Genomic DNA, 22745 nt, shown 5'->3' with positions numbered 1-22745 from the left:
CAAGTAGTCCCAAGTGTTGGGATTAAAGGCGTGCACTACCAGCACCCAGCTGGTTTAACTTCCTTGGAGGTTAAGCTGAGCATTGGCTGAGCAGATTGTGGGGTCTGTGGGAAGAGTAGGGAGCAGCAGCTATTGTCAAGGGGAGTCTGGCAAGATTAATCAGCCCTGAATAACAACTCAAGAGCTTCTTTGGGAAATTGTGTAACACTTGGAAGAGAGGGAGAAGAATACTTGTGATTGATAATGGGTCTTTGGGTTTTGTTGTTGTTGTTGTTTCTTTGAGGGGGATGCCTGTATCTCAGGCTGGCTTTGAACTTACTATGTAGCTGAGGATGCCCTTGACTCGTGATCCTACTGCCTCCACCTTCAGAGTGCTGAGACTATAAAATCCTTTCACCATACCTGGTTATTACTTTGCTTTTTAATTAGAATCTTACTCCATAGTCCTGGCTGACCTGTTCTTAACTGTGCAGCCATTACTGGCCTTGAGCTCGTGGCAATCCTCCTGCATCAGTTTCCCAAGGGCTGAGATTACAGATGGGGGCCAGGCCACATGCCCAGCTTTTTATTTGTTCTTTGGTAGTGGAAAAAGAATCTCATTTAGCCGGGTGTTGGTGGCTCACGCCTTTCATCCCGGCACTCGGGAGGCAGAGGCAGGCAGATCTCTGTGATTTCGAGACCAGCCTGGTCTACAAGAGCTAGTTCCAGGACAGCCTCCAAAGCCACAGAGAAACCCTGTCTTGAAAAACCAAAAAAAAAAAAAAAAAAAACTCATTTAGTGTGAAGCAGCCTTAGTTGGGTAGCCATTTTAGACCCCCCAACCCTCAGTTTATGTAGCAGTAAAAGACAGAATTCTGCTTTCAGTGTCTGTGTTTGTGTGTGTCTGTCTGTGTGTGTCTGTGTGTGTGTGTGTGTGTGTGTGTGTGTGTGTGTGTGTGTGTGTGCCAATGTATCTTTGGTGAGCTGACCTTGGCACTCGCTCCCCCCCCCCCAGGTAAAGTCTGGTTGCTGAGGCTGGCCTTGTATTTTTGGACTCCATCTGCCTCAGACTCCCTAGGAGTTGTGTTACCAGTGTGTACTGCCATGCCTACCATCTCTATTTTTATTCAGGGAAATCAAAGCCACATGACTGCCAAGGTTCTGTGCCTCAGTGGAGCACCCAAGGCTTTCTCACTGAGGAAACTGCAAGTGGTTAGCATTTGCAACAAGACGGGTAATTGTTCCTTGCTATTGATCTTACCTGCCCAGGCTGGCCTGGGACTTGCTATGTAGGATCAGGCTCGCCTCAACTTGTAGCAATCCTTGTGTTGCTGCTTCCTAAGTGCTGGAATTAAGGGTGAGTGCACTAAACAAGTCCTCTTCTTAATTAAATGAGTATTTCTAGGTCACATGCTCCCCTTTCCTCAAGTTCAGTCTACTTTGGGCCAGTGCCTGGAGCTTGTGTTTATAACAGGAGATGCTATGGAAATGGTCTCAAGTCTCTGCAGAGTAGTTCTTTTCTGTGTTTCCTTTATGCTGTCACTGAACTTACATTTGGAGTATGGGGAGGCTGGTACCTTGTAAACAGCTTTGCAGAGAGGAAAATAAAAGGAAGACTTAGGCCCACGTGTACAAGAACTGACTTCATTCTCATTATGTTGTCCATGGCGGGAGTTAATCACTCTTCTTTCAAAGTGACTAGAGCCACTTACTGATTTTTTTCTCTGTGTCTGTCTCTGTGCTACGTTATTTCCCCACTTTGTTGCTTTTAAGACTGGGTCTTACTATGTAGCCTTGGTTGGCCTAGAACTCATGACTTTCTTGCTTCATCTTGTGCTGGGTCTGTGCCATTATATCTAGTAGAATTTGCACATTTATCTCATCTAGTTTTCACGAGATGTAGAAAGGTTATTGCCATCAAAGTCCTCATTTTATAGGTGAGAAACTAAGCTCACTGGAGAAAATGAGCATAAATGAATGCAAAGCACATAAATAGAGCTGAGGTTTGAGGTCTGTGAGGCTGTAGGGTTTCTGAACTGTATCTCTGTAGTTCAAGCCTGCCTTTCCAGGGCAGGCCAGCTGGATTGTCCTGAAAGACCACAAGTTGTCCAGTGTCTTAGTTAAGTTTCTATTGCTGTGAAGAGACACTATGACCACAACAATTCTTACAAGGAAAACCATCCTTGAGAGGGCTCACTTACAGTTTCAGAGGTTCAATCCATTGTCACCATAGTGCGAGTGTGGTGGTGTGTAGGGTTAGGATGCTAAGCTGGCTGAGAGTCCTCCATCTTGCAGGCAACAGGAAGTTGACTGATACAGTGGGTGACATCATGAGTGTAAGAAACCTCAAAGCCCACCCCCACAGTGACATACTTCCTCCAACAAGGCCACGCCCACTCCAACAGAGCTACACCTCCTAGTAATGTGTCTTTCTATGAGATTGTGGGGGCCATTTACATTCAAACTACCTCATTTTGTATGCCTGGTGTTCACTGATCTCATGCCAGGGAGGGTGTCAAGTGTGCCCTATCTATCTATCTATCTATCTATCTATCTATCTATCTATCTATCTATCTATCTTAGATAGGCCTGGAACTTCCTATGTAGATGAGAATGACCTGGAACTCACAGAGATCCACCTGATGCTACCTCTTTTTTTTTTTTTTTTGATGTTTATTTTTATTTTATTTGCATTGGTATTTTGTTTGTATGTATGTTTGTGTGAGGGTGTCAGATCTTGGAGTTACAGACAGTTGTGAGCTGCCATGTGGGTTCTGGGAATTGAACCAGAGACCTTTGGAAGAGCAGTCAGTTTTCTTAACTGCTGAGGCAACTCTCCAGCCCCCCTGATGCTACCTCTTAAGTGCTGGAATTAAATGTGTGTGCCACCATGCCTGGCTTTGTCCAGTCTTTTGACTTGACTGCATGACTTAGTCATCTTCACTGCTCACCCTAAAGTCTAAAAAATAATAATCTCATGATGCCTCAGCCCCAACAGATTATTATTTTTTAAACTCATGAGAGTGTGCAGTTATTAAGTAAGTTTATATTTTATTGTTGCTATCCTAGGCTACATGTATTTGTGTGCTGTGGGTTGGATAGCCTGGTAGGTAGGTGGTTTGGCCCTTTAGTACTTAGTAGTGTCTTAGGAGCCCTGACTGGAAGACAGGCCCTGGTTGCTGGTCCTGTGAAGAAGTTATGGCCATTTGCTGCTCTTGATCAGGACTCATTTGAGCAGTTAGAAGTCAGAGAGGGAGCCGGGCAGTGGTGGCACATGCCTTTAATCCCAGCACTCGGGAGGCAGTTCTCTGTGAGTTCGAGACCAGCCTGGTTTACAAGAGCTAGTTCCAAGACAGCCTCCAAAGCCACAGAGAAACCCTGTCTTGAAAAACAAAAAAAAAAAAAAAAAAAAAAAAAAAAAAAGTCAGAGAGGGAAGCTAGGCTTGGTGCAGGTCTCAGCTACTCAAGAAACCAAGGCAGGAGGATCATAGTTCAAGGCCAGCCTGGTGTTAGAAATAAGATAATAAATTTACAAGAGTAGTGAAAAGAAAGTAGTTTCTAACGTACAGTTCCATAGGAAGGGACATCAGCATAGAGAAAAGGCAGAAATGACTGGCGTGCTGATTTCACACAGGACAGTGGGTTCCAAAGTCCCAGAACCCTAGACATTTTGGTCTTTTCTCCTAGGCCAGGACATCTTCCCCAATTACCTATCTTACTGGTTTAGGTCACAAAGCCTTGTTTATTGAATGATTTAGGGCTTAAAAAATGCCCATTTTCTGATCATGGGCTCAGTCATATAGCACCAAACCTGTAGCTTTCCACCTGTAGCTCTAAATGTTGAGACAGAGAGGGCCTGTTGCTCCCTGCCTTATCCCTCACCAGTGCACTCTAAGCACACCACATACAGAAGTGGACCATAACAATTTGTTTCTTACACTGGGGAACTTAGTGAGATCCAGGCTGGGCATATAGCTTGGGTTGAAAGGTTTGGGAAATTTTCTGTGGCAGAAAGCAAGGTCAGCATGTAAAATAGCTCAGAAGAAAAGGCTTGGGGAAGGAAAGCCCTTCTGTGTATGCATGTCTTGTATTCAGATGCCCAGGCACTTCTGTGGATGCTTTCAGACAGGCTGGCTTTGTCTCCCCTCTTCCTGAGTTTGTGGGCCACCATACCTGGTGGGAAAACTGTCGTTTTTTTTTTTTTTTTTTTTTTGGTTTTGGTTTTGATTCTTTTTGTTTTGGTTTTGGTTTTTGTTTTGACTGAGTCTCACTACTGTCTAGCTCTGGCTGACCTGGAACTGGATGTGGAGGCCTTAGAGAAGAAAAGCTTGCAGAGCAGCTGTAGCTGGGTTCTCAGCCCTTCTGCATTCTGAAGGCTTCCAAGGTCATCTGATAACATTCTGAGTTCTTAGCCACAGAGGGCTGCAAGGCCTTACTTTGTTTAAACAGACACTGATAAGAGCTGCTTAAGCTAACCTGTCAGGCTAGAGGACATAGGGCAGGCTACATTTGTTGTTGTTTTTAGGGTGGAACTTAGCTTTCTGAATACAGCACATGTGCTGTACCGCTGAGCTACACCCTCAGCCAGGATGTATTTATTTTATTTTATTTTATTTTTTTACTTCTGTCACATATTTATATGTTACCTGTTAGATGTGATTTGTGGCCAGTAGAGCACTCTATTATCAGCCATCCATGGAGGAATTCCATGGGGAGATGGTCTTTAAATTTTTTTAAATTGTGTGTGTATGCCTGCTGAGTCCAGAAAAGTATGTCAGACCCACTGGAACTAGAGTTGCAGGCAATTGTGAGCGACCTGATGGGGATGCTGGGAACCTATCTCTGACCTTCCAAAAGAGCAATGTCTGTTCTTAACCACTGGGAAAATGTTCTTTTAAGTTCTACATAAACATCTTGAAAGTAATTTGGGGCCAGACCATTGTCATCCCTCTGATGCATTTGTTAGGCTGTATTTAGTGTGAGCAAGGGAGGAGGTTTCAAGATGATGGCTCATAGTCCTTTGGATATCAAAAGGGTCCGGAATGGGATATTGCTCTGTAGCAATGGGGCCTCCAAACCTTTCGCCAGAGCTTGGGTTATTTCATAGTGGCCAGCTGGTGTTCAGGATCTGTGGTTTGGACTTAGGCATCAGGGCTGGGGCAATGGGCAGTAGGTCAGAGGTCAGCAGGCAGGTATGGGTTCTAATTCTAGCTCTTTTTTTGTTTGTTTGTTTATTTTTGAGACAAATTGTTGCTTGTTATCTCAGGCTGGGCTTGACAGTCTACTGAATGATATAAGGTGTTATTCTTAGCTTTAAGTTCTGTCTTTGGTCTGATGTGCAACTGGGGTCTCTCTCATGTAAGGCTTCTACCATCTGGGAGAGTTAACTTCAGAATGAACCCCAAACAGCTCAAAATGATGGCCCATTCTTCTACTACTTTTAGAGCCTGAAAATAGCTCTAAAAATGGCAGTCTTCCTCCTCCCCCCCCTTTCTTTTTTGAGTCAGTCTATCACACTATATCCAAGACTGGTCTAGAACTCAAGGCAGTCCTACTGTTTCAGGCTCCTAAGTGTAGGTACATGTCGCCGTGTGTGTGTGTGTGTGTGTGTGTGTGTGTGTGTGTGTGTGTGTGTGTGTGTGTGTGTGTGTCTGTGTGTCTGTGTGTCTGTCTGTCTGTGTGTGTCTGTGTGTGTCTGTGTGTTTCTCTGTGTAGCCCTGGCTGTCCTGGAACTCCTCTGTAGATCAGGCTGGCCTTGAACTTAGAGATCCCACCTGCCTCTCTCTGCCTAGTGCTAGAATTAAAAAAGGTGGTAGCCACTACCATGGGTTGACTTTTTCTTTGTGAACAGTATAGTCCTGGTGGCTTGCCAGCACACTGAGTATTTAAGATCGAAGGAGTTAACTGAAGAGACAACTCAGCAGTTAAGAGCACTGGCTGCTTTTGTAGGAGACTTGGGTTTGATTCCCAGTATCCACATGGTGGTTCACAACTGTTTGTAGTATCAGGGTATCCAGTGCCCCCCTTTGGTCTCTGTGGACAAAATAATAAATACATTAACACATAAAATTAAATTGGATTTAACAATACTGAAGGAGAGCTTGGTCTTGATGCTGCCATCCCTCAGCTTTGTCTCCAGAGACACATTATACCATGTTGCTTGACAAGTCTTTATTTACTTGTTTTTTTAGTGTATATGTTTGTCTATACATATCCCTTCCCACACCCCTGTGCTTACCACCTTATCCTGAGCTTCTTACTGAACCTAGAACTTGATGATTTGGCTACAGCAACTGGCCAGTAAGTGCCAAAGATCTCCCTGTCTCTGCCTCCTAAGTGCTGCAGTTATAGGCTGCTGGGATTGGTCTTTTTCACATCAGTACTGGGGCCCTTCACTGAACCATCTCCTTAGCCCTTGAGAAGTCTTCAAAAGTTGGATATAAGCATTACTGCTTGTCCATATTCCCAGCATTGGTGAGACTGAGGCAGGAGAATCACAATGAATTTGAGGCCATCCTCAGCTACCTGGTAAGTCTACAGCCAGCTTGGCTACAGATTAAGACCCTATCTCAAACAACAATAAACAAACAAGAAAACCCCACCCTCAAAAATAAAACACAAAAAAAACTAGAAGGAGGAATGGAGAGATGGTTCGGTGGTTAATAAATTAATTGCCTGCTCTTTCTGAGGACCCAGGTTTGATTTACAGCAATACATGGTGGCTCACAACTCCAGTTCCAGGGGATTTGACACCCTCTTCTGGCCACTCAGGCATTGCAAACATGTGGTACACAGATACATATATGCAGGCAAAACAACCATATACATAAAATAAAAATAAAGGAAAATAATTAAAACTTTAAAAAATCTTAAAACCCCAAAGACACAGAAAGGTCTGTTTGGCACTCCATCGCAGTTGCTCTTCTGCTAGACGTCATTCCTCATGGAGAAGGCGGAAAACAGGAGCTTAAACATTTGCTGTTATTACCCCTAAGAAAGCCAGTCATTTGCTGAGCCACCTGTGTAGAGAATAGATAGGCCTTCTTTCCCAGGCTTCCTTGTCATAGCCTAAATCCAACTGCTGCTATTTAATTGGCTGAGCCTGCCTGTGTGTTCTGATAGGTTCCTAGCCACTTTCCTTCTGTGGTGATGACACTGGTTGATAATGGTCTGGAGTAAAGGTCCATAGGTAGCTGCCAGTTGCCTTCAGGGTGGTTCTCAGGTTTATGGCATCAGAACCACCTGGAGGACTTGCTAAAAACTCACATGTGCCCAGTCCCTTGCATTCCTAATTCTGTGTGTCTCTGAGGTAGGGCTGGTGAAATGCACTTCTTGGGAGTTGCTAATGTTACTGGTGTGGTAGCTTTGAGCTCTGGGCTGTTGTGTGCTATGTGCTGTGTGAGGAAGAAGTTGAGACATGTTCTGGTCTTGAAGACCTTTCCTTGATTCAGGAGTCTTTCTCCCAGTAGCTCTGAGAGTATGAGTTTCTGCAAGTGGCAAATGAGGGTTTCGGAGCAGAGGGAACCAGCCAGTAGCAGGGAAGCCAGAAAGCTTTCGCAGAACTGTTACTTGGTTGGTCATTTGAGCTGACTATCTGAGACTCACTGAGTGGAACATTCTAGGTAGGAAAACACTTCTGTTACAGTGTGGAGATGGAGCTGGACATGGTGACCTATGCTTGTAATCCCAGCATGCAGGAGGTTGTGGTAGAATAATAGCTGTGAAATCATGCCCACCCCTGCTACACAGTGTGGGCCAGGCTAGTTTGAGTTACATTATGAGACCCTGTCTCAAAAAAACAAAACAACTTTAAACCAGCATCAGCATACAACCGCTATTTTCAACTACATAATCTCAATAAAAAAAACCTTTTTTTTTAATTAAAACAAGAGGAGATGGAAATATTATAGGTATTTTAGTGGGTAAGTAGTGAGTCACTACGCTGATGGGGATTTGATTGATTGAGAGGTTAGCATGTACAAGGCCCTGGGTTCAATCGACAGCACCAAGACATCCACAAACACACCCAGATTGTATGGGTTTCTAGCTTTAATTATTTCACAGGATTTCTGTTGAACAACTGCCAAGCAGCATTTAGCATTTTGGCCAAGACAGGTTCACAGATTTTAAGGTTCACACAACCTCTAAAAAACTTGATTACTGCCCTTCAAGACAAAAAAATCAAGTAAAGATTAAATCTCAAACACCACTCACCAAGGGATTGGTACGTCTGTATTTTTCTTGATTTTTAATCGTTTTACTGTTCTTTTTTTTTCTTGACCCAAATTCAATGTACATAATTCTTATTTTAATGAAACAGCATAAAAATTTTTAAAGTGGATTTTGAATTGTATAGGTAAAAAGCAAACTAATCTGACCAATAAATAGGAAGCTAAATTTGCCTTTGTGTGTGTGCTAGGAATTGAACTTAGGGTCTTGAGCATGCTAAGAAGCTATTTTGCCATTGTGAATCTGCCCTCAATGTGATTCTTAAACTTTTGTTTTTAAACACACATACATTTATTGTATTTGGCGCTCCTTTATGTGTATTTAAAAGTTGCTGCTTTCATGAAACAGCAAGTTAAAATCATATCTTCTTGAATTTTAGGTACTTACACTGTGAAATTTTATGATGGAGTAGTTCAAACTGTCAAACATATTCATGTCAAAGCTTATTCCAAAGATCAGGTGAGAAATGTGGTTTTGTGCTTTGTGTTCTGAACTATGCTAACATTGTACTTTTGTTTCTCAAATAAAGACATTACATGTGTTTATGATGACAAGTCTTTATTTCCTCCATCTGACAGCTTCACCAGAAAGTAATAACACACATTCCCAGAAGTTGTAATTGTGTTTCTTTGTCCTTTCCTTTTAACAAGGATTTTCTTCTTTGAAAATGCTGAGTTCAGTCCCCATTGTTTGATTTCTGTTTTCCTCATCTCTTTTCAAGTGTTCTGACTATCTCCTTTCCCCTCTTCCTATCCTGTCACCCAACACAGGGGGTTTGAACACTTGAGCCCTAGAACACACCTTCTCCTTGTCTAGCTGTGCTCCTGACATGACTGAGGACCATGGCTTTGTAGCCTTCCCTTGCCGTGTCCTTGGCACCACTTCAGCTTAGATGTGCCTAGTTTGAAACTGAGTGTTGTGATGACCCATTCGCCTTGCCTGAGCAAAGAGTCTGAGCTCTGCTCCTGGAAAACAGCCCCAGATCTCTGAGACCTCTTGAAATACTTTCTTTATGGTTTCTCTCCACCTCATGTTTTAATCAGACCAACATTTGTGTGTAGGTGTTTTTTGGGCTGTTTTAAATTCTGATAGTTTCTGATGAGACAGCTGAAGCAAGTTAGCCAAGGGTTTTAGTTCCAAGACATCCTCACTGGTCCCTCCCATTGGGTGGACGTGGGACTGCGGATGCTGTAACCTGCTGGGTCTTTTTTTGTGATGATCAAGTGCTTCCACTTGGCACAGATTTCACCAGATTTGCTATGAACACCAAGGGCAGGAGAACTTTGAAGGGGCCTCAGGAACATTTTTGCCTTTGATGGTTTTCCTCTAGAGGACGCTGAGGAACTGCTGCCAGATATTTGATACTTTCTTTCTCCTTGTCTGCCCCTCAGTCATCTAAGTAGCCACACCTGTACTTGACTGTGCTAATTTGGCCTTCAATTTGGCTTGTGGTGAAGTTTTGTGGAATGAGTTGCTATAGGCAGAAGAACTGAGACATAAACTTACATGGTGTTGGTAGATAGATAGGTCCTGAGACCCCACAGCTCCTGATAACATTGCTCAACTTTTTAAAAAAATATATTTTGGGACAGACTCTCACTCTGGCCCAGGCTATCCTCCAACTCATGGTGATCTGCTGCCTCACCACCCAGGTGCTGGGGATGTAGATCTGAGCCCCGAACCCCATAGAGTTTAACTGTTTATTCAGTAAATTGAATATGGCCTGGGGTGTGGGCGTTACTGAGGGAAGGTTTACAAGCAATTTCCTTCTCAGTTCCCAGCTGCCTTTGAGTGTGCCTTACCTCACTCCCAGCAGGCCACCTAGATAGACGGTAGCTTGTTTAGATGGACACCCACACACACACAGAGACACACATACACTGAGACAGAAAGACAGACAGATATCCCTACACCTACCTGCCAAGAGGCTGTAGTCCTTTGATTAAAGGTGACTAAAAGTTTTTTAGACAATATTAGAATAGGTGAAAATTTTTACTGTAGAACCTCATTACTCTCAATGTTTTGGTAATTTATACTTGATTTACACTTAATTTTCTGAGTTTATAAAAGGAATATTCACTTGTAGAAAATCTGGAAAGCAAAACTTCACCATTCAGATGAAGGGCTTCTACTCGTTTTGTGTTTGACACTTTGTATCTGTCCTGCTGGTTTGGTGTTATACGTGTGTGTGTGTGTGTGTGTGTGTGTGTGTGTGTGTGTGTGTGTGTGTGTTGTTTCCAAAATTAGAGTCAAGTGCATGCTACTGTCTATAGCTTGTTCTCTTAACAATATAACATTGCCCAAAGCTCCTTTGTCTTCGGAAGTTACAGCTGTGTGGTAGCTCCACAGTGTTCTGTAGTATGCATGTAGTTATCCCTTAAGTGTCTCGTTTATGAGTACACGTCAGGGTGTTTGTACCCAACTGTGACCTCTGCTTATTCTGTTAGTGAACTCTGTTTCTGGAAATTCACTTCAGTTCACAAGTAGGAACTTTCAAGTCTTGACCTGAACTGATAATCACCACCTTCTAGGAGGAGGTGCAACTGGGTACTTCTGTTAATTGTTCCTCTCAGTGTCTGGCTCTTTTCAGAATAGTAATGGGACTTTAAAAAAAAAAAAAGAAAAGAAAAAGTCTCACTGTTTATGACTTTCCCTGTGGGACAAATTTGTCATTGGCTGCCAAGGACTTAAGGGTTCCTTCCCTCCTTCTGGAGAAATCAATGCGTCTAGAATGTGTGTTCATGCTAGGAATTCCCTGTGGACATACTATGGAGTTAAATCCCCGCTCTGCTCAAGATTGTAGAAGTAAACTAAATTATAGTCTTAGAAATTCTAACTTTCAGAGTCAACTTTATTAGGAGACAGTCACACTAGGACAAGATTTTAGAATGACTTTTAAAGTAATTTAGTAATAAATTAGAAGCAATACTATACATTTCAGTGGAAAAAACACCCACCAGCTCAGGAACCCAGTATGTGGCTTGCTGGAGTGAGCACAGCCATTACCCAGAAAGGAAGCTGAGACCTGAGACCTTGGTCTGATGCGGACATTCTGAACAGTGTTTCTGTTAAGCCTCCAGTTACTAGTTGGTTTTCTTCTACATAAAACTGGGCAGCAGTGTACATTGGGCCTCTGAAAAGCCCTGGATGAGAAGGTTAGAACACTTTTGTAGTAACACTGCTTCCAGTCAAGGGTCCCGTTGTTGCTAGTTGACATCCCTTTAACTGGTCTCATGTGGCTCCTCATCATAATAAGAGAGATTGCAGAGTCTCAGGATGATTGCGACTGGCAGTTGTGTTTAAATGCAGGGTTGGTTCTCAGGTATTCTCCTCAAAGCTCAGATACTCTCCCGGTGCTCTGCATCGTGTGACCCGGCCTGTGTTCTCTTAGTGTCTTCATTGTCTGCATAAGTGTGCAAGCAACCTCCTGATTATGTATTTGCAAGTAATCACAAAGTGTTTCATCGCTATTTTGCTCATTTTAGAATATTGTGGGTAATGCTAGGCCTAAAGAAACAGATCACAAAAGTCTTTCATCATCTTCTGAGAAACGAGAGAAGTTTAAAGAGCAGAGAAAAGCCACGGTCAATGTGAAGAAAGACAAAGCAGAAAAAGCCTTAAAGACGGAAAAGCGGCCCAAACAGCCTGACAAGGAAGGAAAGCTGACCTGCTCAGAGAAGGGCAAAGTGCCTGAGAAAAGCCTTCCCAAGAACGAGAAGGAAGATAAGGAGAACATTTCAGAGAATGACAGGGAGTACTCTGGGGATGTCCAGGTGGAAAAGAAGCCTGAAAATGACCTTGTGAAGAGTCCACAAGAGAACCTGAAGGAGCCAAAAAGAAAACGAGGCAGACCCCCTTCCATAGCTCCTACTGGTGAGTTTCCCAAGCGGGCTCTGCAATGGGCGATGCCAGTGTTCTTCTGTGGCTTTTGTGGTTCTTTATACCTTCTGTACTTGAGTCCTTCGTGTTTGTGATTTGCTTGTGACCTGAAACAGATCATGCCGGTAGAGCTGAATTTCATTGAGGTGTATGTCCAGGTGAACATGTTGGGAGTGTGGCCATGGCTGAGCGTCTGAGGTGTTTACCCCATCCTTCCCTGAAAGAGCCAAGGGAACCGAGGCCTTCTCCTTGTGCCTGCTTCATGACCTCTGTCTGAGGGAAAAACATCCTAGTGGGCAGAGGATGGCAGGGGCTGGAGGTGCAGGTAGCAGTTGGAGACACTTTGAGCCTGCATGAGGCCTTACCACCCAAAACAAACGCATCCAAACATGAGCCTCTGAGGGAGGCAGGGTCCAAAAACATTAGAGCTGGAGGCAAGGCTACATTTTGGAATTGAGCCATAGCGGGCATTGTGGCTTACACCTGTGACACAATAACACTTGGGAAGTGGATGCAGGGGGACCATTAGTTCAAGACTAGCCTGAGCTTCTTGAACCTAGGTGATGATGAGACCCTGTCTCAAAAAGACATTGAGCTTTTAAAAGATGTTTATGGATAGAGAAATTTCAATCTAAATAAAAAGATAATTTGGTTAATTAAATTGATAAGAGTTAAGGATCCAGTATAGATTTAGAGAATAATACCCAATTATTTAAAGGAAGTATAAACTCTGAGGCAGGGCATTGCCATGAGTGCAAGGCTAGCCTGGGCTTCATAGTGAGTTCCAGGTCTGCCCATGCTAGAATGAAACATTGCCTCAAAAAGCCAGGATTAAAAAAAAAGAAAGAAAAAGAAAAAGTTTGGAATTCTTCTATAATAACCAAGAATGAAACAAGTTTTGAGTTTTTGTCAAGCCAGACATTCATTCTTCAGGTGATTTGGCAGCAGAGAAAGAACACTCCCCAGGATGTCTAGATGGAACCCACCCATGACTGAATGCATTTGTGGTCTTTAGACTTTCTTCTTTGTATATTCTCTGCATGAACAGTGAAAAACTGTGAACCCAGGGGCTGGAGAGATGGTTCAGTGGCTAAGAACACGAGCTTGTCTTCCAGAGGTCCTGAGTTCAATTCCCAGCAACCACATGATGGCTCACAACTATCTGTAATGAAATCTGGTGCCCTCTTCTGGCCTTCAAGGATACATGCAGACAGAACACTGTGTGCATAATAAATAAATAAATAAATAAATAAATAAATAAATAAATCTAAAAAGAAAGAAAAACCATGAGCCCCGCCACATTTTCAAGTAACATATAGTTTGTGTTTTTGTTTTCAGTTGGGCTGGGAGCCCATAGCCTTGCACAGGGCAAACACATGCTTTACTACTGAGCTACACCCCTAGCCCACAATATCTTTTTTTCTTTAAAATACAAGTTTAAGCAGTTGATAATTTAAAATGTACAATTTGACATAAAATATATTTTGTCAAAACTGGAATAATAGCCCATTCATTGATACCTAGTGGACAAAGTCTACCTGGAGCTGCTTCATCCATATGGATGCATGCAGCAGCACCTCCCTCTCAGATCTGGGCTCTCATTTATAGGAAACTAGATAACAGCCTGATTTGTCTGCACATGAAATACTTGTCTCTCCACTTTGAAAAAACCAACAAGAAAGGAAGGCCGGGGAAAGCCCTTGTTGCATATGCCTTGTAACCCGAGTTTGGTCTACCAAACCTACATGAGGGCTCGACACTGTAGTTCATGTTTGTAATCCTAGATTAGCATCCCAGGAGAGTCACTGGAAGTTATGGGCCAGCCACTTTGTCATATACAGCAAGAGATGGCTAGAGAGACCCTGTCTCAAGGTTTAAGGCAAGGGCCGATTCCCTGGATTGTCATCTGGCCTCCACATTTGCTGTAATATGAAGGGGCTTGCATTCACTCACATACATACAGAGGAAAATACATATTACACACAAACACACACATATACACACACGGGGGGGGGGGACACATGTGCACACACACTAATAAAACAAAGAAAAAAGGACTTTTTTCTTTGTTTTTTGTTTGTTTTGTTGAGACAGGGTTTCTTTGCATAGTCCTGGCTGTCCTGGAACTTAACTTGCTCTGTAGACTAGACTGTCCTTGACCTCTGAAATCCTCCTGCCTCTACCTGTTGAAATTAAAGGTCTGCACCACCACCAGCTCTCCTTTTTATTTGTTTATTTTTTAGTTGCCAGCACTGGGGATCGAACCCAGGGCCTTCTGCATGATAAGCAAGTGCTGTGCTTGCTATTAAGCTACACCCATAGCCCTCTCTCAATATATATATATATAGACTATATGTTGAAATGTTTTAGATGGATTGGTTTAAATAAAATAAATTCTTAAAGTTAATTTTACTTTTTAATTTCTTAATATGATTGCCTAAAATTTGATTACATGTGGCTTACATTTGTTGCTCTCATTGTATTTCTGTTGGACAGCATTGTCCATAAATTTAGTTGCTGTATTGACTGCCTTTTGAGAAAGGATTAAGCACCAATACTAATTAGGGTCTGCAGGACTCTTGGTGAACTGACCTCTCTGCATTGAGAGTGGTACTAGCTGTTTACTGTTCTTAGGGAAACAGAAAACACCCTGTGTGTCCTGTGTTCAAGTAAAGAATGAAGAATGAGTTGGGACAGTCTAGAGGTTTTACCCATACCAGGTAGTAAGTGCCCCATGTTCAGATGGTGAATGAGCGAGAGGCAGGCCTTCCCCCATTCAGGACTGAACCCAGCTTTGTTCACACAGATGCTTCACAACCATGCTATACCTCAAGACCCCAAAGCAGACATTCTGTTGAAAGTTGGAGAAGGGCAGTTGTGCAGAGAGAGAGAGAGAGAGAGAGAGAGAGAAGAGATGGAAAGTGTGAACTGGTAGAAATCAGACTCGCCTGCAGCTCAGTTTAGCTCTTCCTGCTGCATCTTGGAGCCTTGGGAGTGTGTACTGAGTATCTGTGTCCCAGGTCATAGACTTTCCCCCGTCCATGGCTTCAGTCTCCCCAAAATTCATTTATTGCTTTTGTAAGTATGTGATTGCATATCAGCTAGAACAGTTTTAGAGAGAGGGCATTTTCCAAGTTTCCTGTTAACTGGACTGAGACATTTGTAAGAACAGGCTGCACTTGTGCCCCAGTACTCCTGGTTAGCAACTGTGGAGACCTTGGGCTTGTGACTGTTAACAAGCTTCCCAGATGAGGTGTTCCGGGGAGAGTTAGGGAAACACTCTGTGTAGGGCCGTGTTTGTATGTGGTATCAAATGGAAGAAGGCTTGTCTGATGCTGCATACTTAGTTCAGGCACCCTTAGAAAAGTCAAGTAGCCTGGGTTGGTTCATTGACCTGGTGGAGTTCTGAGCTCCCTAGACTGCACAGATCTGATTGGGAGCAGAATCTGAATCTGAGCTATGTAGAATGGAAGGGTTGGTGTTGATGTTTAGCTTGTAATCAGGCTTGGATCCAGGTTTCTGCCACTTGGAACACAATAGTGTTGGTATGTTGGGAAGACTGAATATAGCAAGAGCCAAGAATGGAGATTGCCTCCTCCCTCTCTCCTTCAGTCGCACCGCAGCTACTGGTCTTACATGAGTCTTCTCTCTCTTTCCTCTCACTTGTTTCCTGTCTGTAGTCCTCTTTTATCTTCTTCTGCCCTCCTCAGACCCTTCAGTCTTGCCTTCCTGCGGGGCTCCCTAATCTTTCTTCTGCCTCTTTTTGGGTTGTCATCTTTCAGATTTGAGGAGAGTGTCTTATGCTTTAGGATTAAAAATAGCGAATGAAGCCTCTCCAGGGGCTCAGTGTCTGCACTGCTGGGTTAGTGATCGGCAGTGGTGCCTGGAACACTGAGATTTGGGTTGACTTTCATTTAGATCTTCCAAACAATACAAAACAGAACAAAAACACTTAGAACCAGTGACAGCTGATTTAGCAGGTAGACAGTGAAGACAGTAATCAAGCCCTAACCCAGCACACATTTTAAGAGTTAGCCTGCATGGTGGGTTTTCTAAGTACTGGGTAGATCAGGGTTTGCTTAGTTTTAGTTCTTTTCTTTTTCTGGCCTGGTTGGCAGGTTTTGAAAAGATTTGATGTTCAAAATGCCTGAAAGTGTCAGGCACTGGTGGTGCAAGCCTGTCATCCCAGCACTTGAGAAGTGGGGGTCATTTTTGGCTACATCAAGAGTTCAAGGCCTTCTATACCTCTTCCTAATGCTGTGAACTTTAATACAGTTCCTCATGTTGTATTGATCCCAACCATAAAATTATTTTCATTACTACTTTATAACTAGAATTTTGTTACTGTTATGAATTGTAATGTAAATATTTTTAGAGATAAAGGTTTGTCAAAGGGGTTTCGACGCACAGGTTGAGAACCACTGATCTAGACTCTGAAACCCTGTCCCCCGTGGTACGCGTCCCCAAGACTGCAGGAGTCTTAATTGGTGGTGACTGCCTGGAACCCCAGGAGGTAGAGGCAAGAGGATCGAGAGTTTAAAGTCAGACCAGCCTGGGCTTACAATATTGTCTGATTTTCTCTCTCCTCCAAATAAAGACAAACAGGTGCATGTGCAGTAGTGCCTGCCTACAATCCTATCTACTCCAGAGACCGACACTGTCCCTCCCCTGTCTCCTGCCAAGGGGTTTATGTTGCCCATAAACCTTTGTATTTTTAAGAGGTCATGTTGGAATGTGGTATTTTAAAGAGAAGGTTATGTAAGTGCTAGGTCCTAGGCAAGACCACAAAAAGGAATCCAGGAAGTCAGTCTGCAGAGTGAGTCACCGTCTTCCCAAGATTTTATAGTATCTGCATATAAGGATGTCTGTCTTCTCTCTCTTTCTCCATGTATTTAAAGTCTATATACATATATATTGCTTTATTTGTGTAAAGATGCACAATTAGGCACTAAGAAGTTACAAATTTTTTGTGTGTTTCGTATATATTACAGCTGTAGACTCAAACTCTCAAACTTTGCAACCAATAACATTGGAATTGAGAAGACGGAAAATATCAAAAGGAAGTGACATCCCATTAAAACGTTCCCGACTTGACAAAAATTCATGTGAGTCTCCAATTTATATTTGTGGCTGGAATTTGATAAATTGTTTGGGTCAGCCTCTGTGTCTGTATGTCTGTCCTGTTTCTTATGAGTGCTAATGACTGTCCTTGAGTACATGAGCTAATGTGAATGGAATGTGGTTGAGTCAGTAGTTTTTGCTAGAACCCATGTGGTCTGTATTTGCACTGGGCTCAGTGATAGTAGTGTATCTATTTCCATAAAGTATATTTGGTTTGGATTCCTTCAGAAATATATGACCTAGCGAGGATGGACTTCATGTGGTGAGAAAAGTTTTAGCTAGGCATGGTGGCTCATACCTTCAACCCAGCACCGGGTAGGCAGAGGGAAACTGATCTCTATGAGTTTTGAGGAGCACTACATGGAGAATGCTTGTAACCAAATAGAATATTAGAAATTATTAGAATATTAGAATTCATATGTATATATATGAAAGCAAACATGCTGGCTTCAAAAAAGGATTTGTGATAGCTCTAAATAGGTTCTCACAAGCCTTGACTTGGGGTTAGCATACAGTCTTTTACATTGGAATTTCCAAAATAGAGCTTTGGTCAAGATTGGGGTGTGTCTTGGCACCTCTTCAACCTGAATTCTTGACATTTGGTTGTAGGCTTTCTCCAGCCCAGACTGAAGTCTTAGCAAAGTAAAATTCCTTTCTAGCAGAGGTTTTGCTTTTACTATGAACTAGGAAAGGCAATCACTTTGACATTCTAGAAGCCTCTGTAGAAAAGCCCTTGTAGAATTGAGCAGCTCAGAAGTCTGCCATCGTGGAAGTCTTCCTTCCTATTGGTCTCTGAGTACAACTCTCTGAATGGTTTACAGCCCAGGAACAGACCAAAAACCGCTCTGAAAACAGTGACAAAGACTTGTCCAGGAGACGGTCCTCCAGGCTATCCACTAATGGGACCCATGAGACCCTAGATCCCGACTCAGTTGTACCTGATCTGGTTCATATGGTTGATACGAATTCTCTACAAGACAAGTCACCCGGTGCCAAGGAATCTACCGAAGGTGAGTCAGTGCCTGGTTGAATTTGGCCAGCCTGGTGCCTGTCTACTCGGAACCAGTCTAGATTCTTCTGTATAGGCTTCTGTGTTAGACTCTATTGAAATTTTTTTTTAATTATGTATATAGGGCTGGAGAGATGGTTCCGTGGCACTTGCTGTTCTTGCAGAAGAACCAGGTTCAGTGCCTAGCACCCGTTAGGTGGCCCACAAACACCTGTAACATCTGTTCTAAAGGGATCTGACATGGCCTTTGTAGACACTGCATGCATGTGGTACACAGATAGACTTGCAGGCAAAACACACGTCACAGCTGGGTATGGTTGTGCACACCTTTAATCTCAACATGGGGAGGCAGAGAGAGGCAAGCCTATCTTTATGAGTTCCAGGCCAGCCAAGGCTACAAACAAACAACCCCCCCATATTCTTATAAATAAGAAATAAAATATAATCTAATAATAACTCTTAAAAGTCTTAATAACTCTTAAAAGTGTGTACTGCTGTAATGTGAGCTCTTACTACGGAGCCATCTCTCCAGTCCCAGGTTAGGGTGCATTGAAATCACCCATTGAAGGTGCTGCAGCACTTGATAGTATATTGTTCTTCCCTGATGGTCTGGATGCTTTTTTGGTGTTTTTTACTTATTTTCCATTCTGTGTGTTAGGCTGGCAGCACGTGGCTTGGGCAGCCCTGCTTTTCTGCCTTTTTGATGCTGCCTCACTCTGTGTGCATTTTTGCTGACCTTCTTTCACTTTAACCAATTCTTTGAAGTACTTATAGCCCTTGCTGTATGGGTAGAAGGCCTTTTTTTTTTTCTTCTTTAATTTTTAAAAAATCACCTATTACTTATTTTTGTGTGTGCATGTCTGCACTTGTGCCACAGGATGTGTGGTCAGGAGATAACTTGTGGGACTTGTTTTCTTTGCCGAATAGGAACTGGGGATTGACTACAGATTGTCTGGCTTGGAAGCATCTGTTGGCTGGCTCTGTCTGTCTGTCTGTCTTTTGAAATGAAACCTCATTATGGCCTGGAACTCATTCTGCAGATTAGGCTGGCCTCGAACTCCACCTGCCTCTGCCTTTCAAATGCTGGGATTAAAGATGTGTGCTACCAACCTTGGTCCTCTTTTTCCCTCTGGTTTCCTTCCTTTCTCTCTTTTTAATGTGTCTGTTCCAACACCCGCAGAAGAGCATTGGATGCCCTGGATTTGGAGTTGCGGGTGGTTTTGAACTGCCTAACGTGCTGCTGGGATGTGCACTTGAGTCGTGTGTGGTCTGACTCTGAACCATCCCTCCAGCCCCTGAAGAGTGGCCTCACATATTGTCTTCTAAGGCGTCTCAGGCTTCCTAGTGTGTTTTGGAACTCTTTATTTCTTGATTGTTTACATATATATTTCCCAAGCACTCTTTATTTCTTCCTCTAGGTCAGTTGAACTCTCCATTGGAAGCTGGCCAGGTCTCATCTGTATTAACTTGCCACTCCTCTGGGGATGGACTGGGAGCTGCAGGCTTGGAGTTGAACTGCAAGTCAATGGGAGAAAACACTATGAAAACTGAACCGGTGTCTCCTCTTGCTGAGGCGCAGGAGGTTTCGACTGTTGAAGGTGTGTGTTTAGAATGAACTTAATTGTGTATACTTTTGTATATGTGTATACTTACTCTTTTACTTAAACTATAAGGTGTGTGTTTGTTTGTTTGTTTTCTGAGACAGGGTTTCTCCGTGTAGCCCTGGCTATCCTGGAACTTGCTCTGTAGGCGAGGCCTGCCTCTGCCTCCTGAGTGCTGGGACTAAAGGTGAGCACCCCAGCCACCACCCAGCTCATTAGTAATATTTTAAGGCCTTCACACCTATACTATAATCTCCACATTAGAGAAGCAGAAGTAGAAGCATTGTCACATGTTCAAGACCAGCCTCATTTAAGTAGAGGGCTCCAGGCTAGCCAAGGTTTCACAGTGAGGCGATCTCAAAAGATACATACATACATACATACATACATACATACATACATACATACATACATACATACATACATACTGGAATAAAAGCCCGAGTGAGTGAGTGAGTGTGTGTGTGTGTGTGTGTGTGTGTGTGTGTGTGTGTGTGTGTGTGTTTCAGACAATCTCACTATGTAGCTCTGGCTGTCCCCTATGTAGACCAGGCTGGCCTATAACTCACAGAGATCTTCCTACCTCTCTCTTCCCAGTGCTGAGATTAAAGATGTACGCCACCATTCCTGGAAAAATTCTTTAATTTAATGCTATGCTCCATTCATTTCTGATTTTGTTACTATATTCTCTTGTGGTAAATTTGACTATCATCAATTTTATTGATCACTTCAAAGAGGTAACCTGGTTAGTTTCTCTATTGTTTTGTCTCTAAAAGATTTGTCCTAGCTTTCTAGGATCTTATAGTTGTTTTAGCCCTGTCATCTTTTCCCCCAGTATGTGTGTGTTTGTGTTTGTATATGTATGGTTGCACATCTACCCATTTAATCAGTAGATGTTAAATGCATGTAAGTTCCAGACCTTATTCTAAACTGTCTTACTTGTGAATGTTCTGTATGTACAGAACATAGATTCATGTGGTTTCTAGATCAGTAGCTCTAACCTCCATAGTCTTGGTGGTTGCTGGTTTATTATAAAGTGAACAGAAAGGCATTTGCCACAGAGCATTAGAAGCCAACAAGTGTTGCAGTTTTAAGTAGGTCTATTTACCATAATGCCTAAAAGAATTGTAGTTTTCACAAACTTAGGTTCTTTAGGCTGTTTGTTTGTTTGAGACTCACTTTGTAGCCCAAGTTGGCTTAGCACTCACTGTGTAGCCCAGGCTATCCCCAAACTCCTAGCCATTCTTCTGTCTCAGCCTCTGAGCGCTAGAATTGCAGGCATAAGTCTCCTGGTTCTGTTTTCTTAAGACTAGTCTTAGATATGTAATCATTCTACTTTGGGAAGTTGTGTCTATAGCCCACTGTATCACCAAGTGGGCTTATCAATTTAAGCCCTCCTGTGTTTTTTTGTCTAACAGAATGGATAATCAAGATGTGAACTCCAGAAGCCCTTAAAATAAATACTGAGAATAGAATGTCCGCACCCCTGTGTGCCTGCTGTGGAGGAACTAAACTCAGAACTCCCTCTCTGAGTCCTCCTGTGTGCCAAAGAGTTCTGGCTGTTCATTTTACAAAGATGAATGGGCATTCTTGGGCTTAGTGTTCTTAACTGCCTCCGGGAGAGAGGTGCGATTTCGGCAGGAGTGGAGGAAGGGTCTTGGAAGGTGCCAGGTAGTCATTTGAAGATGGGCGCAAAGCACTGTGTGGCCCATGAGCCTATCAGGTGTGTGCTTTTTAACTTAACTTAATTGCAGGCTTCCTAAAATAGGTTAAGACCTAACCAGAAAATTGCTGTCAATCTGAGGCCATTTGCTTTGAGGAATTTGTGGAGTTCTTGACTTTGAAGTTAAGTCTAACTTTATAGTAGACAAAGGAGCCCGATAAGTTGCAAGAAGAAGCAACTCATTCAAAACTCTCTGCTTCTATGAATTGCTAGTGTGGTCCCAAATCCTGCCCTCCTGCCGTGTCCCCATCCCACCTGATGAGCTGCTGGGTCACATCTGTGAACACAGGAGAGGAGAGCACAATTGCTGCCTGGAGGGATTTTGTACAATGTAAGGTGCAGGCCCATCTGTTTCCTAGGTGCTTGTTTGTCACAGTCTTGTGTCCACTCTGAATGAGAGGCAGCATGCAGTAGATGATCAGGACTTAAGCCTTTGTAGCTAAAGGGAGACAATTGTCCTAGAAGCAGAATAGTGTTCCTGGGGTTTGTTTTGAAACAAGGGCTCTGTGGGAAATACAGATGATACAGAAAGCTTGCCGGGAGGAAGGCCACTAAAGACTCATGCTCCAGGAATGTGTTATATAAGTGAACAGGAAACGGGCTGAGATGTCAGCAGAACAGCCACAGGGAGCAGGGGCTGCTAGATGCAGCATAGTTACTGGGTAGTGACTGTTCTATAGGTTACCGCCGCAGCTTTGGTGTTCCCAAACCTAGATGGAGTCATGTCTGTGTGAGAGACTCCTAGGCAGCAGTTGCAGCTGGCATAAACAACATGTCAGAGAAGGCTGGCAGCTGGGCCTCCCAAAGCTCAGCCCAGGCACCTGGGGCAACACTGCCATCTTATGGAATGGATGTTTAGTGCTTTCTCTTGGTGTATATTTGTGTAGAAATTGATATTCTGTGGGAGAGCTGGGAAATGTTCACTGGGACCAGGCGCATGGAGGTCAACAGACATCTTTATGACTCACTCACTCTCTTTTACCTTTTACGTGGGTTTTGGGAATCAAAATCACACAGTCAACATAGACAGCAGGCACCTTTACTCACTGAGCTGTCTCGTTGGCCCTCAAAATACTTATCTTATATATTTTTCCTGAGCACACACATACACATGTGTACATATGTGAACATATATGTATGTATTATCTTTTTTCTTAGTGATAAGGACTGAACCATAGATTCACCCTACTGAGTACATAGTCTG

General features: G+C 43.1%; 1 protein-coding gene across 8 annotated transcripts in view; it reads left to right on the top strand.

The window, feature by feature from the left end:
- Window positions 1-22745, top strand: part of Phf20 (PHD finger protein 20) — a 102141-nt gene that overhangs the window by 50664 nt on the left and 28732 nt on the right. For 3 of the 8 annotated variants that reach the window (XM_027421322.2, XM_027421320.2, XM_035446493.1), the window contains 5 exons: window positions 8588-8667; window positions 11694-12081; window positions 17079-17192; window positions 18030-18218; window positions 19636-19815. In XM_027421322.2, coding sequence (XP_027277123.1) covers window positions 8588-8667; window positions 11694-12081; window positions 17079-17192; window positions 18030-18218; window positions 19636-19815 — 951 coding nt within the window. The remainder of the gene's footprint in view (window positions 1-8587; window positions 8668-11693; window positions 12082-17078; window positions 17193-18029; window positions 18219-19635; window positions 19816-22745) is intronic. The other 5 variants (XM_035446496.1, XM_035446494.1, XM_035446495.1 and 2 more) reach the window with 3 other exon arrangements.

Source organism: Cricetulus griseus, chromosome 6, assembly GCF_003668045.3.
Source record: "Cricetulus griseus strain 17A/GY chromosome 6, alternate assembly CriGri-PICRH-1.0, whole genome shotgun sequence".
NCBI classification, from domain to species: domain Eukaryota; kingdom Metazoa; phylum Chordata; class Mammalia; order Rodentia; family Cricetidae; genus Cricetulus; species Cricetulus griseus.
Note: the sequence above shows the minus strand (reverse complement) of the source record. Positions and strands in the feature narration are given on the sequence as shown.